We start from the raw sequence: 19,153 nt of genomic DNA on the forward strand, positions 1-19,153 counted from the left end.
GAAAACTCTTTCACAGGGTCCCTCGAGAAAGCATTTTCGTGCTGGAAAACATGGTGCTCCTTGTGGAGTGAGGCAGTTTCGTGATGCACATGCTTTTTATGGAAGGGCAGTGGGCTAGGCATTCAGCTATGTGTCAGTAGGCCTAGACCTCATCAATTTGGCCGGCAGCCTTGACAATGTTTTCTTGGATAATCCAAGGGAAAATCCATTGGCTGACATCCGGTTGGTAAAACCCTTGAGGTCTCCCTTGTCCACTAAAAACTACACCAACCTTGGACCTTGTGGCAAGGGACACCGCCCATGGTTTTTGAACTTGTAACATCTCATCAACTTATTGTCATTCACAAGTCACCCCTACCAGATGAGCAGAGCCCTTTGTGGGCTTGTCAATGACCTATCCTTAGGGTTGAATGGGAAGTCGAACACCACCATTTTTCCTTGTTTTTCAGCCGTTCATGTCTTTTGTTTTAGATGTTCATCTAGAATATGAACTGCCCTGAAAATTTTTGTGGGACTCAGCTGAGAAGCAAACTATCCAACCATGGTGTTGGGGGTTGTCGTTCATCGCATAAATGAATGGCATCTACGGCATCATTTACTGTAATCTGTCAAAGGTGCCTCTGACCTGATCCTGTCTCTTAAAATAGGCCCTGCTGGGGCTGGGGTGGCCTGTTGCCCAGCCCTACAGATACAATACAATTGAAACTTCTATTTTATGTGTAAATATGGGATTTTAAGAACCCCAAAGGTGCTGAAATGAGTTAGAGCTAAATGAGTTGAGCTCAAACTGCTTTGTTTACAAAAAGGGCACATTATTTCAAAGTTGAAAGAAATATATGGAACTACAAAAACATTCATTGTTTGTGATCTGAAATAATAGGATTTTGATTCAACTGCAAACCAATACAATTATTTGTTCTGCGCTATATGTAAAATATATATAATATATTTATTGCTACTTAATGAGCTTACAGGAGCTGAGCTGAGCATCTATTTACTTGACAAACTTATTTTAGGAGTTCAAACGAGCTATTTATTAACTGAATCTATATAAGATAAAGCCACTGTGATGTGCTTCCGATTTTTTAAAATGTCACCTCTTGTCAGCAGACTAGATTGCGCATGAAATTAATGTGGAGGAAGAATGAGAATCTCTCTCCATGAGCCAAGCTAATGTTTGTGACTGTTTGTTGATTTATAACCACATGCAAACCCCAAAGAGTCAAGTCCAACCATGCCAACCTCTTGGCAGGACAACAGTTGGAGATGCCAAGGAAAAGCAAACCCCAAAAAGTCGAGTCCAACCTCACCAACTGGGGGCTCTGCTTGTCTGGTAATTAGAGCAGTTAGTGCACGTGAAGTTGCAAGTTCAAATCCCAATGGTAAGATTGTATAATTGGTGGGGTTCTGCCTACCCCCAGCTTGCCTAAAAAAAATAAGGAAAATGTGAGAGGCTCTGTTGAGAAGTGAGATTTTCATGGGTTTGAAGTGACAGATTACCCAGAGAACTGTGTGAACTGAGATTTTCATGTTTTTTTTTTTCATTTTCTTAAATCTGGCCGTATGGATGTCATCGTCATTTACATGCTTGGTTTCAAAGAGAGCGGCTCTTGAATCATCAAGATCGCCGTGCTTAAGCAAGATTTTTTAACGCTTGAAAATCAAAAACTCAATTTTTGTAAAGATTCAAGCATAAAAAAAAAATCATGTGTTTTTGTTGAAAAACATGACCCAACAGTTGATTTTGCAAATGAACCATGGTCAATGCGTCTGCAGGGTCAGATTTGCAAAAAAAATATTGAAAATGCCTACACAAAAGTTCTCATATTCTACTTTTCAAACCCTTAGTCAAAACTCTAAAGAGGAGGTTGTTTTGACCAAATCTGACTCTATAGACGTGTTGAACATAGTCCAATAGAATTTAACCATTGGATTGTGCTTTTTTTAACATAAAAAAATGCAAATAATAAGTTCTTGATTTTTCAACCCTGAAAAAACATGTTTGTTGGAAAAACATGATTAAAGAGTGACTTTCTGTTAAACCAAAAATATAGATCAAATCTAGAGGGTCAAACTGAAAATAAACAAAAAAAAAAATAGTGTTTTCCACTAAGGGGTTTAGCAAACAAGGCTAGCAAACAATTTTTGTGTGTGTACAAGTAGGGGTGTCAATGGGTCGGATTTACTCGGACCCAACCTGAACCAAATCCTATAGGGTCCGGGTATGGTGATAAATAAGAAGACCCGATTAAGACCCTGGTCCCGACCCGATGGTCTGATTAATACATGGGTTCAGGTATAGATTGTAAAAATTTATACCAGACCCTAGCCCGACCCGAGTTCCTATTAAGACCCACAATTTTTCAATGTAAAAATGATAAAAAATATTATTTTATCGGGTTTGATCTGGGTCTGGTTCATGTAGTTCTTGTCGGGTCCGAGTATGATTTCTCTTATAGTGGACCCGATTAGACCCAGGTCTGGACTCGATATCATACCCAAAAATCAAGTCCAAGTCTGGTTTCATCTGGGTCTGAACCAAACCCGACCCGTTGACACCCTATGTACAAGCCAGCTAATTGCCTTTTATCAATTCATTAATGAATGGAAAACATCTTGACCCAGTAGTTTATTTAGAAAGTAACCCTAAACAATTTTTGGTGCTGCCTGTGAAATATAAAAAAATGTGCCTGTGATTTTGAATGGTTTTGGGAAGTTGACTTCAGCCGGGTCAGCTCATCACTTCAGGTTAAGGAATCCCGCGTCGGATTTGTTAGCATCAAGATGGGTCTGGATCCGATTTTGGACCTTTTTGCTGGATATGATATAAGCTGAGCCATGTGTCATTCCAGGCCAATTGGTTTGACCACAATTCACTTTTTCATGGGCCAACGTAGCCTACCCACTAAGAAATCCACATCCGTTAAGATGGGTCCAGATCTGAGTTTGGACCTTCACTGGAAATGCTACTTACTGATCCTGTGATCCATGTTTAGTTCCGGATCAACTGGTCTGACCAGGATTTGTGCTCACTGGGAAGGAATCTATACAGGTCTGATTCAATTTGGATGTAGATATTATCAAATGTGACTTTATCGGATAAGCCTTAACCAAATCCATATTCAGATTCAAAAGTGAAATAAGTCTGATTCCAAATCCAAGTATATTTGATGGAAACCTGTCACACTATCCGGACTTGGTCAGATCCAAATCAAATTCATATCCATTTTTTAACATGCACGTAGAAACACAATCATGCATGCCTTGCTATATGATCTTTCATTTTTTTTCTTGGCATGCCTTTGGTTGGTAGAACCACAGTTAACTAAAGGGTAGTTCCGAATGTTTCGAACTTTGTTCATCACCTGCACGATTTAGCGTGTCATGGTGTGTTTATCACGGTGGTATATAGGGTAATGTGTGTGTTATTATGAAAAGCCCATGCCGATGGCTATGGTATGTAGTGGTGACATGATGCAACACAACATGCTCGATAGCGCCTGGGTAAGCAAGTGTTGGTATGCATCTTTTATCTCAAGTGTATCTGCTCATCTCCAAGCTCGATGTCTCTGAGACATCTTTAGCCACCCGCAGTCTTGTGCAAAGCTTTCGAGGGTGTCTGATGCCACTCATGACCCAGCTCAGCTTCAATCCATTAGGTCATTTGGTTTCCCTACTTAATTATATATGAGAAATACGTCTGTGAAGTAAAAATGTGAAAATGAGTAATTTCGTTTGGGGGGTGCCTCATTGGTGCCTACACGGGCCTGCCTCAAACTTAGTGAGTGCTTTCCTCCATCCGCTTTAAGAATTTACTACACGAGATCGAATAGTCGCTGACACATTCATATATGGAGAAAACCACTACTTCGTTCTAGCTCACTATCAAAAATTTAGCTAAGTAAAAAAAAAATTATAGTTCCCCAAATATTTATCGGATTTTCATTAGTATCAAGAGTTCAGATCCTATAACACTTATATAGGGATTCCTTCTTTTGGCTTGCATTCGTGTGCCAACCATGCGGTCTTAAAGCGGCAACCCTTACCCTTATATATCATGGGTATTACATTGGTGTGCACGGGGGTGTCCATGAGTATCTAAATTTCTCTTTTGGGGTATTTGAAGCATATGTTGCATTCCGCTTTTGCTCCTCACATTGTCTCCCAACCTCGCACTCTTGTGAGGGACTCGATGAGTGCATGTTGGGCCATGATGATTTCTTTTAGTTAGGAAGTTTCACGAAGTCATTCTAACAACTGGCTTCGATAACAACTGGCTTCGATTTAAGTTCGCAAGACCTTTTTCTATAGCAATGAGAGGTTTTTCGTGAAGCCCACTATCTGTCTTGCATGATCCTCTGGTCCCCAGGACTCGGTACTTGCTCTGTTTGACATCTCATTGAAACGCATGCTCTCTAATGTCTATGATGCTTGTTTGAACATGTTGTTGGTTATTCGACCCTTCATTGCATGAAAATGTGACATCCATGTCTCTCATTGGCTTGATTGTTTTTATGCCGAAGGCATTGTCATTGATATTCTTTCGACCCATTCAGCTTAGCATATTCAAGACTTCTATTGTGTTAAAAGTGCATAGGATATGCACGACCTCGAATTTGTTTTCTCACTCTCTACAACTTATGTAGTTCGTGGTTCTAAAGTTTCTGCACTTCTTCTAAGGCGAGTTGTACGCTAGTCATAATGCAAAGAGTTCGTCATTCACTCTCTCTGAACAGTGAAAAGAAGGGTAGCTTTTTACCCGTGACATGAAGCAGAAAGTGTCATGCCGGAGAAATTTGCCTTTCATTTATGAGAAACACACTTTTCACTTGCTTCTCAATTCATTTCTCTCTTGCATCCCTTTAGTTTTCCACTTGATTCACATTGCTTCCTCTTTACTTTTTCTGTTTTTCATGTTAATATTTACCTTTTTCGTTTTTCCCTTGCTTCCTCACTTGTTACTGCTTCCTCCTTTCCTTTGTGTTTCTTTTTTTTGTTCTTACACTCTCTTTCATATATCCCTTCCAAAACAAATCGTTTATCCGCTTCCACTTTAAGCATTGCTTCCCATATCCATTTCACTTCCTAGTAACTATGGGTAAAACCCTCGAGGTCCAGAGAGAGTACACCCATCTTCAACTAGAAAGAAGAAGCTCACTTGTGCAGATTTCTAGTAAATTCATTATTCATTGATCCTAAATCTGTTTGGAATATAAAACAGAATGTGATCGGGTTTTTCATGCAATACCAAATCCGACCCATTCACTTGAAAGGGTCCCTAAACTTCCACCAGACCCAATTAAATGGGTTTGAGTCGATCGAATAATATCCAACCCAAACCACCAATACCGATGAAACGTTGATAAGGAGAATACCACAATCACCATAAATTTTACACAATTCTTTCTTCCTCGATGCATTCATTTCACACTTAGGATCCAGGGATCGGCCAATCACATGACAGCATTTCATGTGGGCCCCGCACTCTGTAACTGTAGGTGCTCAACTCTCGAAAGAATTCAGCAAAAAGAATCCATATACACTTAGAGAAAATTAATAAAAAGAAAGAAAAAAAAAAGAAATTCCACCGAGGATCTATCTGATGCACTTGTGCTCACAGATGCTCTGAAGCACCGGCTGCCACCTCCGGCACTGAGGGAGCCGCAAATGCGCCAGACCCGTCTCCGGCGGCACGATCTCCTCCATCCTGACCTTCGGAGCGGCCCTGACCTCCTCTCTGATCGCCTGAAAAGCCTTCGCTGCGCCGATTCTCTCCCCGCCAAGGTGCACTACCGCCAACTCGCCGTCGGAGACCCTCGAGTTCGCTCTGTCCATCGGGAAGAGGACGTAGAGCTTGCCGAGCTTCGTCTTCTCGTCGGCACGCATCGTTCGAACCCGGCGATGGCTCCGTAACTCGTCGGCCGGCGCCACGATGTGGCCGAGGAACTCGATCATGAGCTCGGCAACGACCTTGGGGGATCCGAACTCACGGACGTTGCCGTTGAGATCGACGATCATGACGACGGAGCGATTGATCAAGGAAATGCAAGAGAAGTAGTTTCCCATCTCTTTGAGACAAAAGAGGTTTTGTATCAAATTCTACTGTTTGGATAATGAGTGAAACCGGAATTCTCTGAGAGAAAGAAGTGAAGATCAGAAAATGGAATTATAAGGTTTTTGACTCTTCGATTTGCTGAGTTTTACAGAGAGGGGTTTGGGGTATTTATAGAGGGGAGGAGACGTTGGGGAATGGTATCTGTGATAAAATTACGAGACAGCACTTGTACTTTCTGTTATTTACCTACCAAGTTAGACTAAATGGAGAACTCAACGTGAAGGTTAAAAAAGTCATTTTATAGGAGATAAAAGGAAGCGTTTTGATGTCAACGGTCTTCGCGCGTATAACCACGTGTCGAAGATATGGCAAAGGCGTGGTGGATATGGCATGCGTGTTGATGATGACGTGGACTGACAGCTCTGAGCTGACGAAGTGGTTCGTTGGCGGACGCGTGTCATGAATTAATTGCCGAGAAGGAGCAGCTTTGTGTCGGGTCCAGATTATGAAGCAAGATCCAATCATCCCTAACATTCGCCCGAATGGCAGCGGACCTAGAGAGATGGTGCTGACCCCTTCGTCTCAGGTTCAACTCTCACAGGGTGTGCAGGTGCCTTGACGAGGGTTTGGGTGTTGGTGACCTCACCCGGGGTTTACCTCGCAGGGGAAAGGGCCGAACCCAGTTCTTGGCTAGGGTTCCTCCTCTTTAAAAAAAATGTGGGATTTTACTGTTGCAAGCAGTTTTGATCAAATTTGGCCTTGTAGATGTGGACTACATAGTCCGTTAGTGAAGATCAGCATTTGAATTGCCGGAATCCGACGTGTGAAGAATTTTCCGGTGATTCAAAATCAACGGCCATAAAAAAAACCAACATTTTATGAATTAAAAATCCTGTTTACGTTAAAAAAAAGCACCATGCAAAGTTCCACTTGTGTCAAATTTGCCATGCTGGATCCATATATCGGTCAAATTTAATCACCGGATTACCAATCCAAGTCCGAATTGCAGTGTAGGGTATGGGAATAGGCTTTTTTTTTTAAGTTACAATATGATATCGTTTAAATCAATGGGACATGGATTCAGGTTGGATCACAGATTCAGAGGATCTTTTTCTTCTTTTTATGATGCAGTTCTCTGCTGAAGCGAGTACTGACACCTAAGCCCTTACGGAGCCTACCAGTGAAAGGCACCTACACACCTGGTGGGAATCGAACCTGAGACAAAAGAGTCAGCACCTTCTCTCCAGGCCCACTACCACTGAGGCAACCCGGGCGGGTGTAGTGGATCCTTTTTGATGTTTTGTTCTATACGGACTAGGTCCTGATTTTACGTGTTTACTGGATTTGATTCCGTCGAACCTCACTGGCCGGGTCCATTTCTGTGTACAGGTTCTAGTGGTCAATGAAACTGAACCGGCCCGTGGACCTTGACCCAAGTGGAAGTGGGAACACCATGCCTGAAGGACTGCTATTCAAGCACTGCATGTGTTGGACTGTTTCGGATCTGGTCAAATGCCCCTGGAAGTGGGACCGGGGCAGATAAGGCATTCAACTTCGGATCCTGATCAGGAACACCTTCACAAGTTAGGTCCAAGTACACTTAATGGACTCACTGGGTCAACCACATGGGTCCCATGTTCTGATCTTGTGACGCAGATAAATAAAAGTAAAGCTCAGAGCGCATTGCAACACTGGGAGTGGTTGTGATGTAAACAGTTCGGATTCAGATCGGGTGTGGTCAATACCATATTCGACTAATCGGATGTTGGCTAAACAGCGTAAAACTCTGAAGAAACCGCACCTGACACAAAGACCTGATCACGCTGGTGCTTCCTGCCATACCTACAGTCATCAAGCCAACAGCATAAAACTCTGAGGCTAGGACCCATGTCCCCGAGGACTATGCTCCGCACTGGCTTGCTTAGAGGGGTGACGCTCTTGAGAATAGAACATTGACTGCCCGTCTAGCAGCCAAGGCCCCACCCCACTAAGCCAACCCCCTTGGGGCTCTTACTGTATTGTTTGCTATCAATTTTCCACCAATATCTTAATGAACAGCCGATTCAATTGATTTTCATATTTAGGAAAATTTTAAAAATGCACCTACAGTTTGTGCATTAATAAAAAACACTAAGTTTAAAAAAAATTAAAAAGGCACCTAAAATTTTGCACCATTAATAAAAAAAACAAACTTACATCCATTTAACCTAGGTTATCACTAACCTAAGATAACCTAAGATGAGTTAAGAGAGTTTACTAGTTAACCCTTCAAACACACTTTTGCTTTTTTAGGTGTATTTTTCAAAATATGATGTTCAGAGTAAAATGGTAATTTCACATCACATTTAACAGCAAACTTGTGGTTAACCACGATATTTTTAGTGCATTTTTTTATTTTAAAACTTGGGTGCCTTTTTTATTAATGCCCATACTTTAGGTGTGTTTCTGAAAAATTTCCACATTTAAATTTTGACTATTGGGTAACAAGGTCTAAATTATACCAATCATATAAAGACTCGAGCTAAAACCTGAATCCACCCCAACCCATCATACCCGAACCCGTTAACCCATATGGATCTACATTTTTCAATCAACTCAACCCAGCCATGAATAAAAATGGGTCAGGTTTGGTTCTAATTCTTAGACCTGATTAAAAAACTGGCCTATTCAAAACCCGACCCAATTTTATCTGACCCAATATGTACCCGATCCTGTTAACCTATATGGATCCATATTTTCCCGCTATACCCGGACCAGACCGGACCTGAACCTGAATTAGAATGCGTCGGGTCTAGATCTAACTTTTAAACCTGATTCTAAATCAGGTCTTATAGGACCTGACCTGAACCCCAACTCTGTTACATCCCGATTCGTTACCCCTGCAAAAAAGTAACATGCAAGCCATGTCACAAGGACACAACTAAAAGACTCGAGTCACATTATTTTCGTATAATTTTCCATTCAAAATAGTATGCTAGTAGACACAACACAGGGATAAGTTGGGTATCCCTGTGACATAGCCTGGAAGTGCATGACCCAAAAAGAAAAAAAATGAAATTAAAAGGCAATGACCCAGATCCATATCCACACATATCTTATCAATGATGATGCAACAAATGGATTGTTTAACCGTGTCACTTATATTGCCGATATTTTGAAAAATATTGCATTTTTTCTTCATGTTTTCAAAGGTTCATATACAAGATAAAAAAACAAAGTATCACCAATTTTCAAAATTGTGTTTTTATCTCGATATTAACGTGATAAAATGCACTTTTTGCAGTCTTTTATGGTATTTGTATATATATATATATATATCATAGCGCTATTTGCGTCCCCAATGGTTGAGATTTTCTTGGATAAGAAATAAGGTGGATTTGCTTCACAATCATATCTCATTTCCTGCTTCATACTACTGTTTAGCACTGCTTTCGCATTACATATCCATTTTCTTTTCTGTAACTAAGATCAAGGGTCTAGAGAGTGCGATGTGGAGCCAATTAATTTTACTCTTAGGGGCCGTTTGAATTGGCGGAACGCCCACCACATGAGGCCCATGTGCACCCATGCAAACGCGGGGCATCGCGAGAAGGTGAAACATTGTCCTGCGATGTTTCTCAGCTTCCCACGGAACATCACGGGACGAACACCGAGGGACATGCGTTCTTATGCAAACCACAACGGAAATGAAGCAAACCATAAAGGAAAGAGAAGAAAAGAACAGGACAAAACACAAAGTTTACATGCTTCGACACTCGGGCTTATGCCCACAAGCAAAAGAGGAGTTAGAAGGACCACCACAAACAGGAAGCAGATCAGGTCATGCTGAACATGAGCGTCTTTTCTCATGCCGACATCGTGGCCGTCTGTTTGCATTTTGGATGAATGCCACGTGGTTTTGTTGTGTTTTTAGCATTTTAAAATGCAAATCGGATGGTCACGATGTCGGCATGAGCAAAAACGCTCATGTTCAGAATGACCTGATCTGCTTCCCCCACAAACCCCTTATTGAAAATCCATATTGCAGAGTCACCCACCCAAAACAGTTTTGGAATCAGATCATGGATAGTAGTGGGTCCAGAATTAAAGACACACACGACATGCTTTAACTAAAAAAAAAGGGTAAAAACCTAGGCCACAACTCTCTTCTCCTCTCATCTCCCCCTTTCCTCTCGCTGCCTCTGCCTCCGGGGAGATGACCTCCTTCCGGTGCCTCCGGAGATCGACCACCTGCCGGAGACAGTCTCCAGTACTCTCTCTTTGTGTCTCTCTCTAGCACGCGTAGGGTGGGGGCTCGATCTTGGGTAGGTTCCTGGTCATTTTAAAGAGAGAGAGAGATGACATTGGTTTAACTCGTTGCCATATGCAAATAAGTACATGCATTTATGTAAAAGAACATAAACATACAACTTCATTGAAGTCACTCTCTTTACTCTCTAACCACGGTTTCCTTAGACCCCAACGGCCAGAAATTTTGAACATCCTGAGAAGCACGGAACCTAGAACAACCAGTGGCGACGCTTCTTCTCAGCCCTTGATTCACTAATGGTGTCAAGTGTAGGCTTCCACGCCTTGCCGGAAAATTGCCTGCTCATGAACTCCGGCAACGTCGAAAAGCTCACCGAAACGAGCTCATCCCAGTCATGGCTCCTTTTGAAGGGCACCTCCTCTTCATTCTTCACTCCAACTTTGTACTTCTGATCAAGCATAGGATGCACCAACTTATTAGAAGGAAGTGGGCCGGATTTGGATGCGAACCTCGCCTTGTTCCATACCCGGTTCGCCTCCTCCGCTGAGCAAGCTAACCGCCCCCTCTTCATTGGCAACATGAAGTACACCTTGTTCATCTCCAGCTCCTTATCAGCAGGCAATGGAGCTAGCCTCTTTCCTGCAACAACTGATTGGAATTCGACGACGAATTGTTGCGGGTAATCCAGCATTAGCTCTGCGACCGCTAGCGGTTTGTCGAACTCTAGGACTGATCCATCCGAAAATACAACTTTTCCGGCGATGGCACTCGAAGATCTAGAGGAGATGATGTTTCCCATATCATACCAGAGGCAAGAAGAAGTTGGTTTGGTGCATGGAGAGGAGGGAAGGGGGTGGTTTAATAATATGAGTTCAAAGGGAGGTGAGCACCGCATAAGAAATAAATATATGGGCGTGAGTGATATAAATGGGTCCAACTGGGGTTGTTTAAAACTGCTCCAAAATCTGTGAGGTCCAAGTGGGGTGGACTTAGTATGAAGTGATGAAATAGAGTCGGTGGGAGTTGACTTTGGTCAAACCTGCTCCCCTCCTTCCTTTTAAAAGTTGTTGATTATTTTGTTTGAAGGGCACTCTGAGAAACCACCCCAGACGCAGGAACCTAGCCGTGATGGCTTAACCTGCTGTGTTTACGGTCTTTGTCCAAGTCGGCCGAGGGCTTACCCCTCGACCCTAGGGAGTCGCCAAGCTTTGACTTACGCAGGTGGTTGACACCATGGGATTTGAACCTAGACCGCCCGAGTCAATCGGTCCATGCCCCATCCCACTACGCCAAACCCCTTGGATCTAGGGAAGTCCAGGGTTAACCCAAAGGGGTTAGCGTAGTTGGAGTGGGCTTTGGCTGTCAGACAGATAGTCGGGGTTTGACTAACCCCTTGCGTAAATTGAAGCTAGCATATGCCCTGGGATTGAGGGTAGTAGCCCTGGCATTTTCCTGTTCCAATAAGGCGATGATGTCTCTAGTTTGGGTTCAGGGTTTCCCCAAATCAAATATGGAAAGAAGGAAGTCTAGGATCAATGGTGGCTTGGTGAGTTTTTAAGCTGTCACAAAGACACGGGTACAACCCAACACGTGACTTGAGTTTGGCACGTGAATCTGAAAATGTTTAAAAACACAAGACATAACTATAGTTTTTATTTATTTATAACAAAGTTTACGTAATCTCCAGTGGGGTCACCGATACCGAAGCCCTTATGGAGCCCACAGTTTATTTTTAAGTTTTTAATCAATAAAAATATTTTATTATATAAAAGTATATTTTTATTAAAATATTACTTAAAAAGTATCGAAATATGAAAAATGTTAACCCATGTTACACAATATAAATAGTGTGTCACTGTAATATATAGGTTCTAAGGGCTTCAAGTAAATCATGTTCCCCTACTCTGCATGATCCGCATAAGCACAGTTACAAATCTTATTTATTTTCATGAAAACTCGAGGGAAAATCTCACCATATTTTGAAAAACCTAGTTCGTTCTTGAGAAAATATTGGAAAATGCCAGCAATGCAAAAATATAAAACATAAAATGCATATAAAATTACAAACAAGTAGAAACATTACAAACAATGTTTTTATCATGTTGATATTGTGATAAAAACGTGAGATTCCAAACTATGAGTTAATTTAAAAATATTGCATTTTTGTAGTAATGGGTACATGCTAAATGAAACGTGCTAAATGAGTTTTGCAGGTCTTTTTTATTTTATTTTAAAATTTTGAGATTTTATAGGGATCAGCTCTTGGAAGTGTTGGATTCCAACACATGGGTGGGTTTTTATAACATTAAAAAGTCAATGGTATAAAATTTTTATAAATTTTTTAGTCTCCAAATATCATTTTTTCATTGAAAAAACATGATCCAGGTGTGGATTCCTTGTAAATCGGCCATATACCCAACATTTATGGGGCCCAAACTGCAAAAAAAATACCAAAAGAGCGGAAAAACACATTTAGCACGGACCCATTTCTCAGTATTTACGGGGCATTTTGTGGGCATTCCAAACACGTAAATGAGTGATAAGAAAGGATTCATCTGTAATTTACTCTTAAAGAAGAGAACTTTGAGAAAAGTAATTCGTGATGGACAAGGGAGACCTCTGATTTTTAAAACAATGAGATCGAGAGTGAATGAGATGGTTTTTCCAAATTATCAAAAAAATGTATTAATAAGTCTTTCATGAGATCAGCAAGACTCTTGATCGTGTTTTCCCATGAAATAAAAACATGCAGTTTCTCATTTACCATAAGTTTTATGAGATTTTATCACATGGAACTTTAAGTTGTAGATTTTTTCCTATTTCTCTTCATCATTATCATCTTATGACCTTAAGAGAGGAGAGCTGAGATAGGTAATTAGTTATAGTGGGGAAGAAACTATGGGCAGTGGGGATCAAATAGGAAAGAAGTAACATCATGGCATTTACCATCTAGGGCCACCAAGGTATTTTGGGGTTTTAGGAGAAGGCTTATGAAACTAGCGACTCCCACCAATTTGATCAATGGTAGGTCGCATATTTGGAAATATGGATGAAGAATTAAGTGAACCAATCTGGTTGTTCCAGACCCAATAATCCCGTGACACTGGTCATCATGGATGCACTGTAACAACCAATTATGCTGAACCCTCTCTTTGAATGATTTAACATGATAATGCTTTTCTGAGAGAGCTTAAAAAAATAGGTGCATTTCTCACCAAGAAAAGTAATGTTCTTTCTATTACCTATAACGGCAAATAGAAAATTTCTTTGACCCTCCACCCCCCCCCCCCCCCCCCCCAATCATCAGGCGCTCATTGGCTGGCCTCAGGTTGGTAAAACCCTTGAGGTCCCTCCTGTCCACCAGGGAGTACTCCTAGCCTTTGACCTTGGGGCAAGGGATGCCACCCACGGGTTTCGAACTTGTGATGCCCCGTCATCTTGGTGACATTCACAAGTCCCCCTACCAGATGAACGGAGCCCCTGTGAACAACTTAAAGCTATCAATCAGGCACATGCACATGTTAAACAGCAATATCACATCTGAAGATAAACCTGTCAAAGAATACCAACATTGAGAAATTGTTTGATGACCATGGAACAACCAAACCCACAAAGTGTCCTAACAATAATTTTAAAAGATTTGAAGCATCGCTCTAACAGCAATGGGGTTCTTATGTATATAGCATAGATTTCTCCAAGAAAAACTTTACTAAATAAGTCATTAGCATTAAACCAAGCCTAGCAATGGATAATGGAGGGCACTGTAAAGATCCAAACTTGCCCCACCAAAAAAGAAAATCAAAATTTTTGTTCACATCACAGAATAGATGAAACTGATTCCAGAATAACACATCACTGCTAGCGGTCATTGGCTTCCCCAGCATTCCAGTATTGAAAGCCTAAACTTTGGAATGATAATTTAACTGAAAAAAAGATTCAAAATTTGCAAAAGAAGCTTTAGTTGGAATCATAAGGCTCAATTATGTCATGAAAAATGCCAACCTTCAGGGCTACCCAACAAATAGTAAGAGAAATATGCACATGGACAAACAGAGGTGGTGATGAAGTGATAGATTAATGTGATCCTAAATAGTCCATCTTAGCATTGTCGGTTGATTTTGCCATGATCCCATACGCCTCAGGATATTATCTCGACCAAAAGATGGATGTTTTAAAAGGCAAACCTAAATCATACAAAAGATTGTACAATAATTCTTGTAGTCCTCCGAGATTTCATGAACTGTGGTTTCATCAAGTATAAATCATTACAAACCTTGCAATTGAGGGAATATATATGATGAAAATAATATATAGTTACAATGAAATACTAAAGATACTAGCTACTTCAGTAAATACACAGTTGAGTATGTTTTAGCAGCAAGCAGCAACGTTCCCGCAACTCATTCATGTTAATCTTGGTCAAAGTCAAGGGGTTCTCCATGTTCTGACTGAAAGATAAAAAGAAGCAAATATTAGTTTGCAAATTATTTCTTTTGAATGATGGAAAACATCTATTATTCCAGAACAAATGATTACAGTTACTGTAATTTACAAAAGCTTTAAATAGAGCAGTCATGCAATGGCCCCATATAGAAAATGAAAACCAAGCTGTCACATGGATAGACTGTGGATATGGGGATACGGTCATTTTTATGAAGTTTCCAATGTGACTATTGTATAAGGGGATACAGAATTGGAGTCAAAATGGAGTATCTGTGTGACATAGAAGCCAAGCCTTTTGTGGAGCACATATTTATAAAATAAGGTGGCATTGTGGGAATCTAAAAGCAAACAATTATGTGACCAAGAATTGAATTTCAAAAGATAACTCCCATCATGCTGCAGTATTCAAAGTTATTATAACAGCTGTTTTGCGAAATTTGATTCACCTTTTCTGATCATTCCAAAAGCAACCTGCTTTCATGCAAGCAGCACGTCACTATGGGCTTATTCTCTAACATCATTTTGTTGCTCAAAATTCACAAGACAATACAAGACATGAAGACAGTTGCATGAGGGGCTTAATTTTAATTGAAACAAAAGGGTCAAATGTTCTTTTTCTGGAAATGCAGAACAAATTTGTCATAGTTTGTGGGCGAGAGAAGACGCAAGTTCCTATTCTTGAGAAAATAAATTACCGTGCTGTTGTCCAAAAGGTTGCATTCCCACCCACTCAAAAAAACATTAAATAACCTCAGCTAATTTCAGGCTAAAATCAATGCTCCAAAATCAAGATTTTCAAAATTCCAGTTTCTCACCAGGAAAACAAAAGACCATCCACTGAATCTTGATACTCTAGAGGGTATGCCCAATTTTGCCTAAGAATATTGAGACCACGAGGAAACAAATGCACGCACAAAGAAAGTTCATATCTATGCTAAGAGATAAGGGAAAGGAATTAGCAACAAACCATTGTATGTTCATAGAGCAGCTTAATCTTTCGATAATCTTCTCGTGCTTTGTGTGACCGAAACATAGATTGAACACGTGTCACGGCTCTATCCACTCGCTCTTCAGCTTGCTTCCGACTAATCCTGAAAAAGTCCTCTTCAGCATTATTTTCTTCGCCTTGTCGTTTTGCATCATCAGTGGGATTCATATGATGGCCACGCAAGCCTTTTCTTTTTAAACGCCAGCGCAGGATAACCTTCTCTAGAACTCCAACTGACCAAAGAATTTTACGGTATTGCTTCCTAACTTTGTGGCCACGGAAGGCAGCCTATGCAGAAAGAGTAATCAGATGATTATTGAGCAGCAAGCAAGCCAATGACTACAATCAACAACAAACAGATTGAAGTGCTAACATGAACAAGAAGCCCACTCTTAAATGATGATGTCCATTACAAACAACAAATGGTCAGAATAGAAAAATATTAATTAAGACTCACTTGAATCTTGATAGCTTGTCGACGCATATTGAGAAAATCTCTGCGTGCCTTCCACACACGGAATATATGTTGTATTCTCACAGCAGCCAGAAGTTGCTTTTTTTCACGGTGCCTTTGAAAAGCATGTTGAATCTTCAGTGCAGAAATTATGAGGCGGGCTTCAGCCTCGGTGTTGGTCTCTTTAGCCTGTTTAGCACGTAACTTTAGTGACCGTTGTCTAAATGCTTCTTGTATTCGGGATGCTGCATCAGCGGCAGTTCGCATTGCAGCTAATGAATCTTTTAAGCACAAGTCTTCCTCTGTAAGATCCTCCAATTGTACAGACTCACTTGCACTGGCAGGTTCCATGCTACCCTGTATGTTGCCTGCTAGAGTCATTCTGTGGAAATGTTCTGTCAATCCCTTCTCAGCTAGATAAGCTGCCAAACCATCATGACCAGTTTTAAAAGCTAAATCAGCAGCAGTGCATCCCCCAGGATACTCAGAAGTTGGATCAGAAACCAAGCTTGGATTAGCCCCCTCACGCAAAAGAACTGCGACCATTTCATTTCTGAACATGTATTAAAACAATTCATTAATTTGAAAAGGAATACGAACACGAACATTAGAAAGAGAAGGACAAGAAAGTAGATATTTCTGTGAAAATTGTTTGCAAAATTAAATCCAAAATTCCCAAAGTAGAAGCTCAACTCTGTAGACCTAAATTCAATTATGTTATTTTCCATTCATAAGCAACATGGTAGTGGTCCTTTGATGCTTTCAAATACAAGATTAAATTTAAATAATCATGATAGATTGAAGAACATACTGTGAGGAACAGCTTCAACCAAAAACCTTAATATGTTAATTGCCCAGAGTGAGGGCCATTTACCTAGAGGATTAATTTTTTTTTTAAATGCCTCATAAATTTAGGACAATTTGTGTAGTGCTTAAAATCCTTATAGATGTATGTACTCTTTAGAGCATAAGTAAAGACGATCAATTATTTTCCCTTATCCTTCCTTCTCATTTTACTTTTCTTCTATTTAATTCTCACTTGTATCTCAACTTGGTGCTAGGCTCATCACTAGGAATGAGCACTTTGCACTAAATTGCCACAAGATGTCAAACATACAAGTTCAACTGAACAGCTTCGTGATCTTTTATGTAGAGCAGAGTTTTATGACTGACTTTCTAACTTCTAAGTTTGCAGTTTAAAGATTTTGAAATGTTGTTCAAGATTTTTTGTGGGTTAGTAAAAGTCATAATTATATGAAGTTCCATTAAGACCTAAAGGAACTGTTGAAGCTGCTTCCGAAAGACTGATGTATGCTATGTTTTGTCTAAAGTCCCTCACCTTTTTCACTTCATTTATTTCAACATCCATCAACTTGTGTCTTTTTGTGCACAGAAATTGCATACTCACCTTGAGGTTACTTTCACATATGAATGTTGCTGACATCATTTCTCGATTTGGAATAATTGATGATAAACACATAAATACACCTGAGATCTTGAATACAAAAATGAGAAATATTAATGGAGTTTTATTGGAGGATCCTACACCTTATCCTTAATTGGTTGAAGCTCTCAAATATTTGACCATCACTCATCTGATGACATAGTACATATTCACAAAGTTAATATCAAGCACCAACCTCCGTTTATGTGACTCTTTTTCTTCACAATGTGAGATTTGTCAAGCATTCCATCACTAGGAGTCTCTTCTTAGCGTCTTCATCAACCTTAGATTTATATGCTTACACAAGCACTGAATGGGGAGGAGATACCTCTGATAGGCACTCTACTACAGGTTACTACTTATACGTAAGCAAGTCTTTAATGTGGGTGCAAGAAACCGTTGAGACTTATGTATCATATGTATATTATCGTCCATGTGTGCTGCCCCTTTTTGTATTTATATGTACATAGCATTTCTTTTAGGGGTATTTTTGTGTTTTCTCGGGTAGTGCATAGTCAACAGTTTTTGTCCTGTAGTGGGGTAGAGGGGATGTCCCCTTATATGATTGTATTCTTCTCATTTCAAGGTTAATGAAGTTTCTTTTCTAATCTTCTTCCTTGATATCTCTCTTATGGTTGGAACTCTAGTTCTTTGATATGGTATCAATCCACACCCAACCCTAAAGAGGTATCTGGTAATCATCTAGAAGGAAAAAGGAAGAAGAAACTCCATTCTGGTGTGTTCAGGTGTTTGCCTTGTTTTGCGAACCACAAGGAGGATATCCATAATTTTTTTGTAGTTTGGTTCGATTGAGTTGGGGTTTTCGTAGATCTTTATTTTAGATGATTTCTAAATCAAGAATCATTTTAATCGGAGGTGTACTCGATTTTATATGGATTTTTTTCTGATTTTCTCAATAGTAACACAAATAGTGTCTATATTTGAGAAATCGTTGGTATTGATCTCATCTGGGGTTTTCAATGCCCTAGATTTACATTATTTGGGTCGCTTTTTAGTAAGGATCCTATTGGAAGTGGTTTGGTTGCAATCAACGACAGATTTGCTGAGTTTTATTGGCGTTTTGGGTGTGCTCTAGTAAGCACTAACTGTTTTTTTCTATTTCTGCCGTGTGCTAATGTGTTGATTGCCTATAAACCATGTGCATGTGATATTGGAAGAGTGATATGTGTGAAGTACCTTTTTGACTAATTCTTGTGCCCTTGGGTCAAGCTTTTTGGGTGTTATTACGAGAATTGGGTGCCGATGATCTGATTTTAGTCTACTTTACAGCATACTGTGGTTTGGGTTGCTGCATTTGTTATTGTGAGCAGTATTTCAGCATTGTTTTTGCTGCATTTGCATTGGTGTGCAGGGATTTAATTTGTAGGTTGGGGGGTTTGGAGAGTCTAAAGAAGAAGAAGATTATTCAAGTTATTCCCGTGAAATCCGACAGGACTAATTTCACATATTGGGGCTGATATTGTGCATACCATTGTATTTGAGGTGTATCGTGTGTTTGA

General features: G+C 40.2%; 3 protein-coding genes across 4 annotated transcripts in view; all 3 read right to left on the bottom strand.

The window, feature by feature from the left end:
• Positions 1 to 5,595: 5,595 nt before the first annotated feature.
• LOC149839213 (uncharacterized) lies at positions 5,596 to 6,066 on the bottom strand. Its single transcript, XM_090003950.1, has one exon. The coding sequence runs from the start codon at positions 6,064 to 6,066 to the stop codon at positions 5,596 to 5,598; it is 471 nt and encodes a 156-aa protein (XP_089860076.1).
• Positions 6,067 to 10,554: 4,488 nt separating this feature from the next.
• LOC149839214 (multidrug resistance protein ABC transporter family protein) lies at positions 10,555 to 11,103 on the bottom strand. Its single transcript, XM_090003951.1, has one exon. It carries the CDS (start codon positions 11,101 to 11,103, stop codon positions 10,555 to 10,557), a length of 549 nt encoding a protein of 182 aa, XP_089860077.1.
• A 3,374-nt stretch (positions 11,104 to 14,477) lies between these two features.
• LOC149839215 (calmodulin-binding transcription activator) overlaps positions 14,478 to 19,153 on the bottom strand; it is a 66,210-nt gene continuing 61,534 nt past the window's right edge. For both annotated transcript variants that reach the window (XM_090002381.1, XM_090002380.1), the window contains exons 12-14: positions 16,193 to 16,742; positions 15,715 to 16,023; positions 14,478 to 14,752 (exon numbers count right to left, since the gene is read on the bottom strand). In XM_090002381.1, coding sequence (XP_089858507.1) covers positions 14,714 to 14,752; positions 15,715 to 16,023; positions 16,193 to 16,742 — 898 coding nt within the window. In that variant the 3' untranslated portion in view covers positions 14,478 to 14,713. The remainder of the gene's footprint in view (positions 14,753 to 15,714; positions 16,024 to 16,192; positions 16,743 to 19,153) is intronic.

The sequence above is a fragment of the Nuphar pumila genome, chromosome 4 (assembly GCF_984573655.1).
Source record: "Nuphar pumila chromosome 4, dmNupPumi1.hap1.1, whole genome shotgun sequence".
NCBI lineage: Eukaryota > Viridiplantae > Streptophyta > Magnoliopsida > Nymphaeales > Nymphaeaceae > Nuphar > Nuphar pumila.

Excerpts from the sequence above, each read along its gene's own strand:
- LOC149839213 (XM_090003950.1), bottom strand. The coding sequence starts at position 6,066 with ATGGGAAACTACTTCTCTTGCATTTCCTTGATCAATCGCTCCGTCGTC.
- LOC149839214 (XM_090003951.1), bottom strand. The coding sequence starts at position 11,103 with ATGGGAAACATCATCTCCTCTAGATCTTCGAGTGCCATCGCCGGAAAA.